Here is an 18,262-nt window from a genome sequence, read left to right on the forward strand (position 1 = left end):
TTTTTTTTGAGACGGAGTCTCGCTCTGTCGCCCAGGCTGGAGTGCAGTGGCCGGATCTCAGCTCACTGCAAGCTCCGCCTCCCAGGTCTACGCCATTCTCCTGCCTCAGCCTCCCGAGTAGCTGGGACTACAGGCGCCCGCCACCTCGCCCGGCTAGTTTTTTGTATTTTTTTAGTAGAGACAGGGTTTCACCGTGTTAGCCAGGATGGTCTCGATCTCCTGACCTCGTGATCCGCCCGTCTCGGCCTCCCAAAGTGCTGGGATTATAGGCTTGAGCCACCGCGCCCGGCCCCCAGTGAGTCTTAAATCCCTTGTCCCTGAATTATCTGCCTCCCGTACAAATTTACCTTCCCTCCTCCGACTCCAGGGCCTCTCTAGAAATGGCCACTCCAAGTCAGACCCTCTCTGGAACTTAGGTCCTTGCTTTGTAACTTACTATGTCACCAGGCAAGTCACTCTGTCTTTCTGTAGCTCAGTTTTCTCATCTGTAAAATGGGAACAATATCCGTACTTCATTTTATTTTTTATTTTTTAAATTTTAATTTAATTTTAATTTTATTTTTATTTATTTATTTGTTTTGAGATGGAGTCTCGCTCTATTGCCCAGGCTGGAGTGCAGTGGTGCTGTCTCGGCTCACTGCAACCTCTGCCTCCCAGGTTCAGTGATCCTCCTGCCTCAGCCTCCCAAGTAGCTGGGACTACAGGTATGCATCACCATGGCTGGCTAATTTTTGTATTTTTAGTAGAGACAGGGTTTCACCATGTTGGCCAGGTTGGTCCTGAACTCCTGACCTCAAATGAGTTGGCCTCCCAAAGTGCTAGGATTACAGGCGTGAGCCACTGTGCCTGGCCCAGTATCCTTACTTCATAGGATTGTTGTAAGAATGAAAAGAGAGGCCAGGTGTAGTGGCTCACGCCTAATCGCAGCACTTTGGGAGGCCTAGGCGGGTGGATCATGAGGTCAAGAGATCGAGACCATCCTGGCCAACATGGTGAAACCTTGTCTCTACTAAAAATACAAAAATTAGCTGGGCACAGTGCTGTGTGCCTGTAATCCCAGCTACTTGGGAGGCTGAGGTAGGAGAATTGCTTGAGCCCGGGAGGCGGAGGTTGCAGTGAGTGAGCTGAGATCGTGCCACTGCACTCCAGCCTGGCAACAGAGCTAGACTCCATCTCAAAAAAAAAAAAAAGAAAAGAAAAGAGATACTAAAGAGCTACTATGTGAAAGGGTGACAGTGATTGTCACATTGTGTGAAGTAAGCGTTAAATATTGTATGTGTGTGCACACAAATAGACAAATGAAATGCATCTGACCCACCCCTTAACATGTTTCAGAACTATCTTGCTCAGCCACCCACCTCTGTACGCAGACAGCACTGAGATCTAATTAATACACATTTCAGTCCAAAATGATGTCATTTTCTCTGAAAAACAAATAAGCCTTGCTGCAAAATAGTTGTTCCTACTGCTTCTTGGTTTGGGTTTTCTAACTCCCCAGTGTCATAAAACTTATCTCCATGGGTGCTGTGAAGCTTTCCAAGTGAATTAATTGGAGTTTATTTATTAAAAAACAACAACAACATTTTCAGACGAGAATGGAAGAGGCTGATGCAGAGTGAAAAACAGAGTTAGATAACCCAGTTCCCCAAAGACGGGGGATCTTGGAGAGAGGTGTCATCCTTCCTTCCTTCCTTTCTCCCCCTCTCTCCCTCTCTCCCTCTCTCTGTCTGCCCCTCTTTCCCCCACAATTCTTTTCCTTTTAATGACAGCAGCAACTACTCAGAGACTCCTAATCCCTTTTGCAGAGGACAGAAATGTTTAGAAAACTCCACTCTGGGTTGGCAGTTCCCCAAAGGGAAGATCTCTTTCTGGAATATTCTTCTGTGCCCAGAATGAGAGACCTTGTCTTGGGTTGGGTTTCTTTTGGGGTCATGAGTCCCTGCAGCTCCCCTTCCAGTGACTTCAGCTGTCAGCATGGAGTGGAGACCCCAGACTTGGAGGCTGCACCAAGTTCTTGGCATCTTGGGGTGTGTCCAGGTCTGGGAGGAGGGCCTCATTATTCCTATGCTGGATGCACTCATCTTTATGAGGCGTCCTCCACACCTCCCTCCAGCCTATTCCATTCCCTGGGATTCTGAGGGTTGCTGGATATGGAAGATGGGACCCTTTTTATGCTTCCTCACAGCCTGGGGCTCTCTCCAAGTTCCCAAGATGAGCTTGCTCACCAGACCCAGTTTTCTGAGACTCAGCATGCCCAGGTCCTCCCAGCGGCTACAGAGCAGACACGGGCAGCTCACCCCTTCTTCTGAGCAAAACTGGGTGGTCCTGAGAGTTCCTAAGTCCAGGAGGGAGGGAAGGGACTCTGAGCACTCACCGGAGCTGCAGCAGAGAGCCAGCGTGACCAGGGGGAGGGTGACAGCGAGTTTCATGGTGGAGGCGGGGGATGCTCTGGCCCATCAATGATTCCGTCTCTGAGACTGGTGGGCTAGTAGGAGACATGCCCAGCAAGGTGCCTTTTATATGCTCCAGGCAGCAGCGCCCAGATGGGGAAGGGTAGGGCAAGGGCTCTACGTAAGATACCGCACTATTTGCTTGGGCATTGGCTTGGCGGAATAGGTAAATATTCCCATTTCTCAACTCAGTTTCTGTCCCCATTGAAACTGAGCTCACACAATGGGCCCCTTGGGGGTGGAGTGCCAAGCCCTGCCTGAAGGCAGTGAAGGGAACCCATGTCAGAGGATGGGGAAACCCAGCTGCCTGTGTCAGTCACTGAACCTGGGCACTGGGGCAGTCCAGGTCAAGAGAAGCAATTGTGGAGCCCACCTGGAGAAACTGAGGCCCAAGGTCCCTCCCAAGTGGCAGGGAGAGGACTAGGACTAGGACTCAGGATCCTGACTCTCCACTGGGCTCTTTCATAGGCTCCCCTCTGAGGAGGGCGACTGAACCTTAAGCCAGGAAAGTGACATGGTTCGGAGCATTGCTGTGGTCAGACTTGGGTGGGCCCTGGACTGTTGAACAAAAGGGACCCTTCCAGAATTCCCATCAGAAACCCGAGCCCTGCCACAGGCTGGGTCTGTTCCCACCCAGAAGTGCTCTCAAGTCCTGTGCTCCTGATGGGCCAATTGGCAGGACCTTCGGTCCTTATCTCACTTGACCTCCCAACGGCCTTGACACCTGCGACCGCTTCCTTCTCGAACCATTCTCTCTCCTGCGCTCCCACGCCTCAGTTCTTTCCTGTTTTCCTTCTCTGGCTATTCCTTCTTGTTCTCTTTAGATGTTTATGCTTTACTGTTCTTGAGTGTTGATGGTTCCCAGGCTTTGGCCTTCTCCCCTTTCTTGCCTCCAGTTGCCATTTCCTGGTTCTTCTCCAAAGCCCGGGCTTCATAGCACCTAGCCTGGCCTAGTCAAAATCCCCTGACTCAACCTCCCTGCTTCCCAGCTTGCTTTCCTCAGCCATCCTCGGAAAGGCCATCGGAATGATTTTCCTAAAGCCCATTGGTCATGTCCTTCTTGAAACCCTTAAACTCTTCCTTTTACCTATAGAATAAAATTCAAGTGCAATTTACAAGGCCCTTGCCCACTGGCCTTTGCCTACCATTTGAACTTCACTTCTCCTCTCCCCGACACAGCGACTTAGCCCTCTCTTACTATTTGTGGATTCGAGAATGTTCCATGTTTTTTCATGTCTTTCTACCTATGCACAAGCTAAGCCTCATGCCTGAATACACATTTCCTGCCTTGTCCACTTCTCCAAATTCTATTTGTACTCCAAGACTCAATCAAATGTCGATCCACTCATTCATCCAATAAATGCTGACCACCTATGATGTGCCAGACGAGGTGCTAGGAGTTGGGAATTGGGGTAGATAGACATGGAGAAGCATTGCATGCCACTTCCAGAACTCCTCAAAAATAAATAAACAAACAAACAAATAAATAAATAATAAATAAATAAACAAACAAAAGGCCGGACACTGTGGCTCACGCCTGTAATCCCAGGACTTTGGGAGGCTGAGGCGAGTGGATCACCTAAGGTCAGGAGTTTGAGACCAGCCTGGCCAACATGATGAAACCCTAAAACTACAAAAATTAGCTAGGCGTGATGGTGGGTGCCTATAATCCCAGTGACTTGGGAGGCTGAGGCAGGAGAATTGCTTGAACCTGGGAGTCAGAGATTGTGATGAGCCGAGATCACGCCATCGCACTCCGGCCTGGGCAACAAGAACAAAACTCCGTGTCGGAAAAAAGAAAAAAAAAAAAAAGTATCCCGTTGTGCCTGGGGGTTTCGAAGGGGTTGCTGTGCCTGCATAGGGGGCATTCAGGGGCCAGAACACACAAGGCCTTGTTCTAAGGCCTTTACACTCAGAGTGGGAAGCTCTTGAAGGTTTTAATCAGGGAGTGACATGGTCTGATACCCTTTCCTGATGAACTGACCCTGACTTGGGCAGCTGGGGGAATGGGGTGTTGTTTCTTGACATAGAGAAGACTTGGGAAAAACAAGGTTGGGGGTGAAAATAGGGAGTGAAGCCTTCCCCAACAGGTGGTTCTGATGAGTGGCAGCTCTCCCTGTGGGCCTCTCTTCCCCCTCTGCTTACAGGGCTCATTATACAATCTTTTAACTTTGCAATTGTTTATTTTCTTGTATGACTCCTTCACTTGACTGACCTCCTTTAGGGCTGAGGCCACTGTAAGCCAAGGTACGCAACGCTTGCTAAACAGGAATCCCTGGAATTAATCCATGCATGAGGCCTTTGTGCCATGTGACAGTTGAAGGCCATGGTGACCCCTGAACCGTCCCACTCGGAGACGCCTTAACACTGGTAAGAGCACACTTTCTAAACTAGCAACCAACAAAGACTTGTCAAGTACGTTACGGTGTGTCCTTACAATGAAACGCTGTGTGGCTGAAAACAGAGAAAGAAGATCTTCTGAACCGATGGTGAAATGATCTCCAAGGCAGATTGCAAAGGGGAAAAACAAGGCATGAACAGAGTAAAAAAGAACAAAGACAAGGCCGGGCGTGGTGGCTCACGCCTGTAATCCCAGCACTTTGGGAGGCTGAGGTGGGTGGATCATGAGGTCGATTGAGACCATCCTGGCCAACATAGTGAAACCCTGTCTCTACTAAAAAATTACAAAAAAAAGAAAAAAAAAATTAGCCGGGTGTGGTGGTGGGTGCCTGTAATCCCAGCTACTCGGGAGGCTGAGGCACAAAAATCACTTGAACCCAGGAGGCGGAGGTGGCAGTGAACCAAGATCGCGCCACTGCACTCCAGCCTGGTGACAGAGCAAGACTCCATCTCAAAAAAAAAAAAAAAAAAAAAAGAATTCACATCTGCATTTGCTTGTATTTGCACAAAGTATCTCGGAAGTGCCTTCTTTCTTTTAGGTTTTCTTCTGTGTCCTATCATCCGGGCTCTTGAATCCAGCCTATCTTGAGGACTTCAGGGTCTGCATCCCTCCCCTCTTGGGGACTGTTGAACGGTGTAGCCTGCCTGCAATCCCAGCACTTTGGGAGGCCAAGGAGGGCAGATCATCTGAGGTTGGGAGTTCAAGACCAGCCTGGCCAACATGGCGAAAACCCCTCTCTACTAAAAATACAAAAATTAGCCGGGTGTGGTGGCAGACACTTGTAATCCCAGCTATTCAGGAGGCTGAGGCAGGAGAATTGCTTGAGCCGGGGAGGCGGAGGTTGTAGTGAGCCAAGATTGTGCCATTGTACTCTAGCCTGGATGACAAGAGAGAAAATAAATAATTTCCATCTCAAAAATAAATAAATAAATAAAAGGTGTGTGTGGCTGATGGAGCTGAAATGGGCAAGGAAGGTGAGCTGGACCATGGGTACACCTAAAGCCCATCCAATGCCGCCACTAGTGGATCCCTCTGTGGGCAGTGGCTGGTCTGGCCGGGGCAGCAGTGATGGCCACAGGGGTCTTAGGCAGGAGTCATATCACCCATAACCTCAGACTCTGCTCTCTACTTTCCACCTTCATGGTGCAAGGTCCTGGGGACAGGATAGCTGGCTCCTGGGTCTTTGAGGAACTTCACAGCTAGGAGGAGAGACAGAGATGGGTGTAACTGGTGGGAATGCTCTGTGGGGAGATGGAGGAAGTCAGAGAAGGAAGCGGTGCTCTGGGAGTTGAGAGGGGGCTGCCCCCAGGCCGGGCACAGGGGCTCATGCCTGTAATCCCAGCACTTTGGGAGGCCGAGGCGGGCGGATCACTTGAAGTTGGGAGTTGGAGACCAGCCTGACCAACATGGAGAAACCCCGTCGCTACTAAAAATACAAAATTAGCTGGGCCTGGGGTGGCACGTGCCTATAATCCCAGCTACTTGGGAAGCTGAGGCAGGAGAATCACCTGAACCTGGGAGGCGGAGGTTGCGGTGAGCCGAGATCGTGCTACTGCACTCCAGCCTGGGCAACAAGAGCGAAACTCCGTCTCAAAAAAAAAAGTGAAAAAAGAAACAAACAAAAAGAAAGCGGCTGTCCCAAGAAAGGTAACTGGGCAGAGGAGAGAAGGCACGTGGATGGCTGGCATTTGAGCTGGCCTCTAGTGGATGGGTGATGCCGGTGGTTGGGGTGAAGTGGGGGATGTGCCAGGAGGAGGAAGCCACAGGAAGGGGGGCCCAGGCTCAGGAGGGGGGACCTGGCCATGGTCCGACTTGCATGGGACAGATGAGTGCACAAGTACAGTGGGAGTCTGGGGGTACTGGGGGAACTGGCCTTTCAGGTGCGGGGCTGGTGGTTTGCTGTGATTCTGGAAGGTACCGTGACTGCCACCACCAAGTGTCCCAGATAGGCTCTGCCATCCGGCCCTTGGGAGAGCCCTGCTTGGTGGTGGTGGGTTTCTCTCCCCTGCCTCAGGAGCCTGCAAAGCCCCTGCTTCTCTGACCCTCTACTTGAGATAGTGAGGCAAAAAGTGTGTTAGTCAAGGCTTGGAACTCAGAGCTTTTTTTTTTTTTTTTTCTGGAGACGGAGTTTCGCTTTTGTTGCCCAGGTTGGAGTGCAATGGCACGATCTTGGCGGCTCACTGCAACCTCTGCCTCCCAGGTTCAGACAATTCTACTGCCTCAGCCTCCCAAATAGCTGGGATTACAGGCGTGCGCCATCATGCTCGGTTAATTTTTGTGCTATTAATAGAGATGGGGTTTCACCATGTTGGCCAGGCTAGTCTCAAACTTCTGACCTCAGGTGATCCTCCCGCCTTGGCCTCCCCAAGTGCTGGGATTACAGGCGTGAGCCACCACACCTGGCCAGAACTCAGAACTTCTTAAACTCTAACACTTGCTCCTCAAATCCTTAAACTCTATACACTGTGAGTTCCAGGCCAGAACCCTCAAGCCTGACTTAGCGTGTGGAGAAGGCTGGGACCTGCTGTTTCTGGCCACATGTGGTCAGTTACCTACCTGGTCACTGTGCAAAGACAAACTGTTCCGAGGGAAGACAAGGCATGTGGCTATTAGCACCATGAGGATGACAGTGAATCGGAACAGCTCCTGCCAAATCTTGCAACCCAAACCCTGTGTTGGCTGTGCCTAGCTCTGGGGGAGCCCTGGTCCTTGGGTGGCTGAACCTTCCAGCTGGGGCAGTGACTGGGGAGCCTGCTCTGAGCTCACCCCTTGCCCAGGCTCCAGCTGGGATGACGTGAGCAGCTGGGGCCTGGCTCTGGCCTTTGAGAGTGGAGCAGGGGAAAGAGCCTCTGCAGAGCCAGAGGGCAGGAGGGTGCTAAGGGGCCTGGAGGCCTCTCCTGGTTGTTTGGACTACAAGGCCCTGGATCTGCTGGCCCCTCCTCCATGTATGGGGTATCTTGGGTGCACGTGTGGGTGCCAGGTTGTTCAGCCATGTTCAGTGCTCCTCGGGGAGCCCTGCCCGTGTCCCCATCTAGAGGTCTGGTGGCAAAGGCCGCTGGGAGGGGTTGGGCCAGCGGCAGCCCCAGCCCATACTGCTAGAAGGCATTGGCTGAGGCTAGGTGCTCGCCCCCGGGTTCAGTGCTTGGTGTATTGTAATGAGCAGGAAGCTGGGGTGCAGTGTGCTGGCAGCTGGCTGGCTGCAAGTCCCAGCGTGGCCCAGAAAACAGGTTGGCGGCCTGGGCAGGCTGTTCTGAGCCTATCCATCCGGCTGGGCTGCTGGGGGAGGACTCGTCGGGCCATGGGCTTGGGTCAGTTCCTGGGGTAAGCTGTGGAGGTCAGCCTCCTCCCTCCACCCTGAGCATCCGGCTCTTCTAGTGCTCAGGAAACAACTCTTGAGCAGAGCAGGTTTTTCCTTAGGCGTTTGGTTCATTCTCTTCGGCCTCGGCAGCTCCTGGGGCTGAGCCCTGCATTGATTGACCCAGGGACCTCCTAGGAGGAGGAGTCTGGCAACCTCTGGATATTCCAGCCTTTCTTCTTTTTTTTTTTTTTCTTTTTGAGACAGAGTCTCGCTCTGTCGTCCAGGTTGGAGTGACGCTATCTCGGCTCACTGCAAGCTCCACTTCCTGGGTTCGCGCCATTTTCCTGCCTCAGCCTCCTGAGTAGCTGGGACTACAGGTGCCCGCCACCACGCCCGGCTAATTTGTTGTATTTTTAGTAGAGATGGGGTTTCACTGTGTTAGCCAGGATGGTCTCAATCTCCCTACCTCGTATCCACCCGCCTTGGCCTCCCAAAGTGCTGGGATTACAGGCGTGAGCCACCGCGCCGGCCAACGTTCCAGCCTTTCTGTCCACCAGCCACAATACCTAGGGCCGGTGAGCCTTTAGAGGGCCTCAAAAATGGTCATGTATCTGGCTGGCTCCAAAATACAAAAAGAAAATCTCAAAATTGTAATTAATGGATATCGATAACATAATTCCAACGAGTAAATTGCATTTTAGCTCCACTATTATGTAGTTGTATGCAAATGTAATAAAGTTTGAATCGTATGTACCAAATGCATAATTCGTTTTTAGTGTCAAAATTGTTATTATTATTATTATTACTATTATTAGTTTTTGAGACAGAGTCTCGCTCTGTTGCCCAGGCTGGAGTGCAGTGGCATGATCTCGGCTCACTGCAACCTCTGCCTCCCAGGTTCAAGCGATTCTCATGCCTCAGCCCCCTGAGTAGCTGGGACTACAGGCATGCACCACCACACCTGGCTAATTTTTTGTATGTTTAGCAGAGATGGGGTTTTGCTATGTTGGCCAGTCTGGTCTTGAATTCCTGACCTCAAGTGATTCGCCTGCTTCGGCCTTCCAATAGTGCTGGGATTACAGGTGTGAACCACCATGCCCAGCCTGTTATTATTTTTTGAGACAGGATCTTGTTCTGTCACCTAGGCTGGAGTGCAGTGGCATGATCACGGCTCACTGTAGTCTCAAACTTCTGGGCTCAAGGGATCCTCCTGCCTCAATCTCTTGGGTAGCTGGGACTGCAGTTGTGTGCCACCACATCTGGCTACATTTCTTTTTCTTTTCTTTTTTTTTTTGAGATGGAGTTTTACTCTTGTCTTCTAGGCTGGAGTGCAGTGGCGCGATCTCGGCTTACTGCAACCTCTGCCTCCCAGGTTCAAGTGATTCTCCTGCCTCACCCTCCCAAGCAGCTGAGACTACAGACAGGTACTGCCATGCTTGGCTAATTTTTTGTATTTTTAGTAGAGATAGAGTTTCACCATGTCGGCCAGGCTGGTCTTGAACTCCTGACCTCAGGTGATCCGCCCACCTTAGCCTCCCAAAATGCTGGGATTACAGGCGTGAGCCACCGCGCCTGGCCACCTTTGATTTTTTTCATGCTGTGGAATGTCCCTTTTCATGGATGTAATATCATCTTTGCAGGGATATAATATAATTTAATTTTCTAGTGCCTTATTGATGGACGTTTGCTTTTTTATTTTTTTCATTTTTCTGCTGTTACAGACCACACAGCAATGCGTGTGCCTCCTCCCGCCCTGGGGACTCTTTCTGTGGGAGAGGTGCCTAGATTTAGAGGAATGACCACTCTCCATTTGTAACGACTCTCCCTAGCCTGGAAGTCCTTCAGCTCCCACTCCAGAGTGGTTGGTGGTGGTAACACGGCAGGCCTGGGGAAGCAGGAGTGGGAAGGTGTGAGAGGTGGGGGAGTGTGGTTGTCAACTGTTCCGATTTTCCACCGGGATCTTGGTCACTTTCCCAGTTGTCACTCGGCCCACAAACTAGGATGTGAGCAGCATATTGAGAATCTGCAGAGATGTTCACGTCTGCCCAGCATATGGACGTCCTTCTGGGCTGCGAAGTGGCATCCTGTGGGCAACTCCCACCCGCCGACAACCAGTTGCGAGCTGTGCCCAGGCACAGAGGGACCTGGCTTTCCCTGTTTCTGCAGATTTTTCAGGGTTTCAGGGTTTCAGGGAGGGAGGGGGCAGGTTGGGACCTGTTGGGGATCTGGGCACTTTCTCATGCTCCTTGAGCTTCAAGTCATAGAAGGAGCGGGGTGGGAGCTGAGAATGTACCTTCCCAAGGCCACCGGCAGAACCAGCAGGCCCTTTGCTCGGGGATGAGCTCCCTCTGAGGGGTGGGGACAGTAAAGCGGACAGAAGTCCCTGTTCTGCAGGATGGAAACTGGCTCCCCTCCATTGTACAGGCCGGCTCTGGGGATTTGGGCAGCAGATTTGGGGTTGACAGCAGAATGACATGATCACCGCTTGACCTTGGCCAGGATGCCAGCTCACTTTCTCGCTTACTTCTGCAAGTTCTTTGTTCTGAGGGTGAGTCACCCAGGTCCTGCCCTCCGTGCCTGTCTGCCCTCTCCCACTCTCCCTGCCCTGAGCTTGTTCCCACTTGCAGATTTGGCAGGTCACTGCCAAGGCCCCTCTGCCCCCAACATGGCCAGTGCCCTAAGGGTGGGTTGTACAGAGAGGAGCTGGTGTGGTCAGTAGATTTGAATCAGGGACAGCTCGGCTGCTGAAGGCTGAGGGGACCTTGCAGGGCCTTGTGCACACAGGGAGGGGGTAGAGAAGGCAACCAGGGGCTCCTTCAGGCCTTAATGGTCTGCGGCCCAGTGATGCTGTGCCCAGAGGAGCCTGGCGAGGCCCTGGTCTGCTCCCCCGGCCAATGGTCCGATGCTGTTCCATCTGGGCACCCTGTCACTTTTCATTCATCAGGGAGTACCAGGTGACTCAGGGTCTCAAATGCAGGTGTTCACACAAGGTGAAATAGAACTTCCCTTTATCCCTGTGCTTCTTTTTATTTTTATAACAAATATACAGTTATATTTTATTTATATATATATGTATTTTATATATATGTTACATCTACTACATGATAGAAAATATTTATGGTCGGGCGTGGTGGCTCACGCCTGTAGTGCCAGCATTTTGGGAGGCTGAGGCGGGCAGATCACCTGAGGTCGGGAGTTGGAGACCAGCATGACCAACATGTAGAAACCCTGTCTCTACTAAATACAAAATTAGCCGGGCGTAGTGGCGCATGCCTGTAATCCCAGCTACTCAGGAGGCTGAGGCAGGAGAATTGCTTGAACCGGGGAGGTGGAGGTTCTGGTGAGTCGAGATTGCGCCATTGCCCTCCAGCCTGGGCAGTAAGAGATAAACTCTGTCTCAAAGAAATAAAAAATAAAAGAAAAGAAAATATTTATAATGTAACTAATATAACTAAAATAAAATGTAATTTCATCTCAAGCTTTCATTCTGCTAAGGGGACAGGAGCTTAATCTTGGTCATCTTGGGGTCTCCCTCCCTGGGGCTGTGCCTGACTTCCAAGGGGCTCGGTGTTGGCAGGATTTCTGGTGCTTGAGGTCCCCTGTCAGCCTGTCTCTTGTCATTGGCTATCTGCCGTGCCGTCTGCTCCTGTGTGTCCTCTGCACTGTTCACATGTCTCCAGCTCGCTGGCTTTCTCTGCCACCTTAGAGCCACTCCTGGGCGCACAGGAGTCTTACTGCTCCCACGCTGTGCTGGGGCCTGGGAAGACCGCTGTGGCCTGCCTGCCTCCGTGTAGCACACACACCCATTTCTTCTTCTTCTTCTTTTTTTTTTTTTGAGATGGAGACTCACTCTGTCACCTAGGCTAGAGTGCAGTGGTGCCATCTCAGCTCACCGCAACCTCCGCCTCCAGCGTTCAAGCAATTCTCCTGCCTCAGTCTCCCGAGTAGCTGGGATTACAGATGTGCACCACCATGCCTGGCTAATTTTTGTATTTTTAGTAGAGATGGAGTTTCACCATGTTGGCCAGGCTGGTCTCGAACTCCTGACCTCAAGTGATCCACCTGCCTCAGCCTCCCAAAGTGCTGGGATTACAGGTGTGACCCGCTATGCCCAGCCTGTTCTTGGAGGGCTCTTCTCTCTGTTCTCAGACTCTTCAAACCCACTCAGGGACTCTGCCACCTCACTAAAGCTTGGTCTCTCTGGTAGCTTACCTGGAGAATTGGACACCTGGAGAGGGTCATTTTTTGACAGTCCCTTACTCTAGAAAACTAGGATTATTCTCAGTAATAATAGTGAAATGAAATGAGTAAGAATAAAGGCCATAAAATAAATGCAGACAGTGCAGTCAGTCACTCATCATTTTCGTTTTTCTTTTCTTTTTCTTTTTTTCTTTTTTTTTTTTGAGACGGAGTTTTGCTGTTGTCGCCCAGGCTGGAGTGCAATGGCGCAACCTTGGCTCACTGCAACCTCTGCCTCCTGGGTTCAAGTGATTCTCCTGCCTCAGCCTCCCAAGAAGCTGGGATTACAGGTGCACGCCACCACGCCACGCTAACTTTTTATATTTTTAGTAGAAACGGAGTTTCACCATGTTAGCCAGGGTGGTCTTGAACTCCTGACCTCAGGTGATCCGCGCCCCCACCCTTGGCCTCCCAAAGTACTGGGATTACAAGTATGAGCCACCATGCCTGGCCCAGTCATCATTTTCATTTAGTTATTTGTTCACTGAGATCATTTTCTTTTATTGAAATACATAATTATATAGTTATATAGTTATACTTCTATGTAGCCTTATAGTACTATATAGTTCTATAGTTTTGCCATTCTATAGTGATAGTTCTATAGTTATAGTTCCAGACTGAATGTCTGTGTCTCCCTTAAATTCCTGTGCTGAAATCTTCATCCACAATGTGATGGTATTAGGAGGTGTGGCCCTTGGGAGGTGATTAGGCCATGAGGGTGGAGCCCTCAAAAATGGGATTGGTGCCCTTCTAAAAGGGATCCCAGAGAGCTCCCTCACTCCTCTTCTGCCATGTGAGGACACAATAAAAAGACAGACTTCTATGAATATCAGGCCCTCAGCAGATGCAGAATCGGCTGACACCTTGATCTTGGACTCTCTAGCCTCAACTGCAAGTATTAAATGTTTGTTGTTTAAGGCAATCAGTCTATGGTATTTTTGTTATGGCAGCCCAAATGAACTAAGACACACACACACATACGCTGTGTATGTATATATGTGTGTATATGGACAAAACCATGCCAATAAAAAATAAATATTAGAGGGCACACAAACACTCACATATGAAAACATAACGGTTTATCCAACAGTTTCTTTTTTTTGTGTGTGGAGGAGGATGGGGTCTCACTCCACTGCCCAGGCTGGAGTGCAGTGGCATGATCATGGCTCACTGCAGCCTTGACCTCCTGGGCTGAAGCAATCCTCCCACCTTCAGCCTCCTGAGTAGCTGGGACCACAGGCAAGTACCACCATGCCCTGCTATTTAAAAAAATGTTTCAGCCTGACCAACACGGTGAAACTCCATCTCTACTAAAAATACAAAACTTAGCTGGGTGTGGTGGCGGGTGCCTGTAATCCCAGCTACTCAGGAGGCTGAGGCAGGAGAATTGCTTGAACCCGGGAGGTGGAGGTTGCAGTGAGCTGAGATTGCGCCACTGCACTCCAGCCTGGGCGACAGAGCGAGACCCCTTCTCAAAAAAAAAAAAAAAAAAATTATTACAGGCGTGAACCACTGTGCCCAGCCTTATTTTCCTTTCTTCTCTTAGTGCTTCCCCTGATTCTGGAAGCCAAGGCAATTCTCCTGCCTCAGTCTCCCGAGTAGCTGGGATTACAGACGTGCGCCACCACGCCTGACTTATTTTTGTGTTTTTAGTAGAGATGGGGTTTTACCATGTTGGCCAGGCTGGTCTCGAACTCCTCCTTGGCCTCCCAAGGTGCTGGGATTACAGTCATGAGCCTGGCTGATTTATCCATTTTATATTTACCTAACTAGATTTTGATATTTTGGTTATCATCTGATATAGTAATATTTTACGTAAATAATTGTTCAGTAACGCTGGGTGTGGTGATTCACTCCTGTAATGCCAGCACTTTGGGAAGTCGAGGCGGGCGGATCACCTGAGGTTGGGAGTTCGAGACCAGCCTGACCAACATGGAGAAACACTGTCTCTACTAAAAATACAAAATTAGCCAGACATGGTGGCATGTGCCTGTAATCCCAGCTACTCGGGAAGCTGAGGCAGCAGAATCACTTGAATCTGGGAGGCGGAGGTTGCAGTGAGCCGAGATCATGCCATTGCACTCCAGCCTGGGCAACAAGAGTGAGACTCTGTCTCAAAACCAAAAACAAAAACAAACAAAAAACAAACAAAAATTATCGAGTAACCAATAAATTGGTTTTTAAAAAAAAACCAAGTAAATTTTTTTCAAACCAAAATATCTATAAAATCTATAAAAGGTAAAATTTAGGCAACTACTATATGGTACCACTGATGTTTTATTTTTTTGAGTTGTTCTTTAGTTCTAAAACAAATAACATTGGGAAGGAATACATTTCAACTCTAAAGATATTAAAATTCAGTAAAATATTTCCTGTATGAACTAAAATGTTTGCTTAACAAATACAAATATTATATCATACACTCTATCATTATTTTGAATGTTAAGCCCATGTAGATACTCTAAGTGTTCTCATAGAAGAACAGAATTGGAGTCCAGGTGCAGTGGCTCAGGCCTGTAATCCCAACACTTTGAGAGGCCAAGGCAGGTGGATCACTTGAGGTCAGGAGTTCGAGACCAGCCTGACCAACATGGCGAACCCTGTCTCTACTAAAATTACAAAAATTAGCCAGTTGTGGTGGTGCACGCCTGTAGTCCTAGGTTTTTGGGAGGCTGAGACAGGAGAATTGCTTGAACCTGGGAGGCAGAGGTTGGAGTAAGCCGAGATCATGTCACTAAACTCCAGCCTGGGTGACAGAGGGAGACTCCGTCTCCAAAAAAAAAAAAAAAAAAAAGGACAGAATTGAAGTAACTCAAGTTCTACTTCTTGGTCTTTGCAGTCACTGTGCTTTTCCTGCTTGTGTTGAATCTGTTTACACACAGGCATGGGTAGCACCCAGGAGGAGTTGAGATGAGAACCAACTCTGAAGCCACCTCCAAGGATTCTAGACCTTCATGAATTTACTCATGAAATGAGTTAGCTGGGCGAAAAAATGAGTAGGCAAAATGATGGCATTGTACCCTACAAATATAGAATTATTACTTGTCAAATAAATAAATACACAAATACATATTTTTAAAGGACAAATGAACCTGCTGGGGATCACCCGTATAACTGGGAGTTCTGAGAAATAATTTCCACATCGAATATAATGTCTACTTAAAAATAAGTAATAAACATGTTAACTTCTATTTTGCATATGTTATTATTTTGAGACAGGGTCTTCTTGTCGCCTAGGTTGGAGTGCAGTGGTGTGATCACGGCTCACTGCAGCCTCAACCTCCCGGGCTCAAGCGATCCTCCTACCTCAGCCTCCCTAGTTGCTGGGACTACGGACATGTGCCACCATGCCTGGCTTCTTTCTTTTTTCTTTGGTAGAGACAGGGTTTTACCATGTTGCCCAGGCTGGTCTCAAACTCCTGGGGTCAAGCAATCCTCCGGCTTCAGCCTCCCAAAGTGCTGGGATTGCAGGTGTGAGCCACCCCTCCTAGCCTTATCATTGTTTTTAAAGTCTTTTACAGAAAGTCACTGGTCTCAGCAGGGACCAACTCTTAGTAACTCTTCCTCTTTACCTCCTGGCCACCCTGGGAATCCTTTTCTTGTCTGGGGGTGTGGTGGGGGTTCTGGAAGCCTGGCTCTTACACAAAACCAGCACCTGCAGGTCTTGCCATTCCTCCAAAGCACTGGGCTTTTGAACTGTACAGCCGGGGAAGGACTCCCCCTTCCTCTATCACAGCCTTTCCCTGGGACTGCTGTGGCTTCCAGAATCAGGGGAAGCACTAAGAGAAGAAAGGAAAATAACGCTGGGCGCGGTGACTCACGCCTGTAATAACAGCACTTTGGGAGGGCGAGGTGGGCGGATCACCTGCGGTCAGGACTACAAGACCAGCCTGGTCAACATAGTGAAATCCCGTCTCTACCAAAAATACACAAAAAATTAGCTGGGCATGGTGGTGGGCGCCTGTAATCCCAGCTACTCGGGAGGCTGAGGCAGGAGAATCACTTGAACCCGGGAGGCAGAGGTTGCAGTGAGCTGAGATTGTGCCCCTGCACTCCAACCTGGGCAACAAGAGTGAGACTCCATTTCAGAAAAAAAAAAAAAAAAAAAAAAAAGGAAAAGAAAAAGAAAAAGAAAAAGGAAGGAAAATAAGAGGAAAGACAGTGTGGGTTAATGTTTCCAAAATTTCCCAGTGCAAGAGGATGGCTTGGACGGTCTCGGCAGCTGCCTCTGGCTTGCCCCAAATCTGAACTCCTGGGAATTCTATCCTCCAGTCACTGCCCTGGAGGGAAGTAGGGAAGAGCTACTCCACCCTCTGCTCTGGAGAAGAGATCTCAGGCCTAGAGAGGAGCTGTAATTGATGGGAGGTTGCATCGAGAGTTAGGGGCAGAGCCAGGACTGGTACCAGGTCGTAGGGTGCTCAGTCTAGGAGTCTTCCTGTTCTGAGCTGCAGAGCACAGCTCTGTCCCTGCCGTTTATTGCTCTGCTCTAAATGCATGCAACAACTTACCAGCAAACACAGTTCAATGCATTTATGCTCTGAATTTGATGCAGCTGTGGGGCTTATAAACGCTGAATGACAAGCACTGCTGGCTGCTATTTGCTTTCCTCTAAAATCATCTGTGGGTCTTTCCTGGGGGGATTCATAATGCCAGAAAATATGATAACTGGAGAACATGCATCCCCCAGCCCCAAGGGCTGGAAGTGGAGAGGCCCTGGTCAGGCAAGGGGAAAGTGTAAGCAGCCTGTTCCCCAGGGGCCCGGGAGGGGCCAGGGCCTGGGTGAGGGGGCTACCTCTGGCTCAGCAGGGGATTCATGTCCAAGGTCGAGGTTGCCATCCACAGTGCCCCCATGAAGTGTGTTCTCCCCTAGCAACCACAGTGATCTTTTTTTTTTTTTTTGAGTCTTGCTCTGTCACCCGGGCTGGAGTGCAGTGGCGTGATCTCAGCTCACTGCAAGCTCCGCCTCCTGGGTTCACCATTCTTCTGCCTCAGCCTCCCGAGTAGCTGGGACTACAGGCACCCACCACCACGCCCGGCTAATTTTTTGTATTTTTAGTAGAGACGGGGTTTTACCGTGTTGGCCAGGATGGTCTTGATCTCCTGACCTCGTGATCCGCCCGCCTCGGCCTCCCAAAGTGCTGGGATTACAGGCGTGAGCCACCGAGCCCCGCCAGTGATCTTTTAAAAATGTTAATGAGGTCATGTTCCTTCTCTGTGTAAACTCTTCTTAGCTCCCCATAACATTTAGAATAAAACTCCAGACCTCATGTGATCTGTTCCCACCTGTCTCTCCAGCCTCATCTTGTGTCACTACCGCCATATCCCTCTAGCACCCTGTGGCCGCACTGGCCTCCTTACCTCCTGGGTACGTGGAACACCCTCGGAGCACCTCTAGTCTTCACTCTGGTTTCCCCTCTGCCTGGGCGCCCTCCTCCAGGTTATCTCCTGACTGCACCTTCTTCTCATCATAGGTAAACCTTCTCTGGTCACTGTGACGCACCCTCCCCAACCCCTCAGGATCCCAGCGTCTGACTTTCTTCCCTTCATCACCTTTGTCACCATCTGAAATGACTTTGCTTCTGTGTTTCCTTGTGTAATGATCTCTCTCTCCCTCTAGAATGTAAGCTACATGCTCACCTTCGATTCTCCTGGGCCCAGCTACCTCGTAGGTGCTTATGAAATATTTATTGAATGGATGATGGGCTCTGAGCATTTCACCCTACAGCTGCATTTCCAGGTGTTCCAGGAGAATCAGTGGGGAGGACGTGCCCAGTGCTCAGAGCAGTGTGTGGCACATACTAATTACTCAGTGTCTCACCGTGACAACAACAGCGATAACCAACATCTGCATTCTGCCAGCCCTGTGCTAAATGC

General features: G+C 49.8%; 1 protein-coding gene across 1 annotated transcript in view; it reads right to left on the reverse strand.

The window, feature by feature from the left end:
* SCGB1A1 (secretoglobin family 1A member 1) overlaps window positions 1-2,490 on the reverse strand; it is a 4,561-nt gene extending 2,071 nt beyond the window's left edge. The window contains exon 1 of the mRNA XM_025357557.1: window positions 2,375-2,490. Coding sequence (XP_025213342.1) covers window positions 2,375-2,429 — 55 coding nt within the window. The 5' untranslated portion in view covers window positions 2,430-2,490. The remainder of the gene's footprint in view (window positions 1-2,374) is intronic.
* Window positions 2,491-18,262: the final 15,772 nt, after the last annotated feature.

Source organism: Theropithecus gelada, chromosome 14 (assembly GCF_003255815.1).
Source record: "Theropithecus gelada isolate Dixy chromosome 14, Tgel_1.0, whole genome shotgun sequence".
NCBI classification, from domain to species: Eukaryota; Metazoa; Chordata; class Mammalia; order Primates; family Cercopithecidae; genus Theropithecus; species Theropithecus gelada.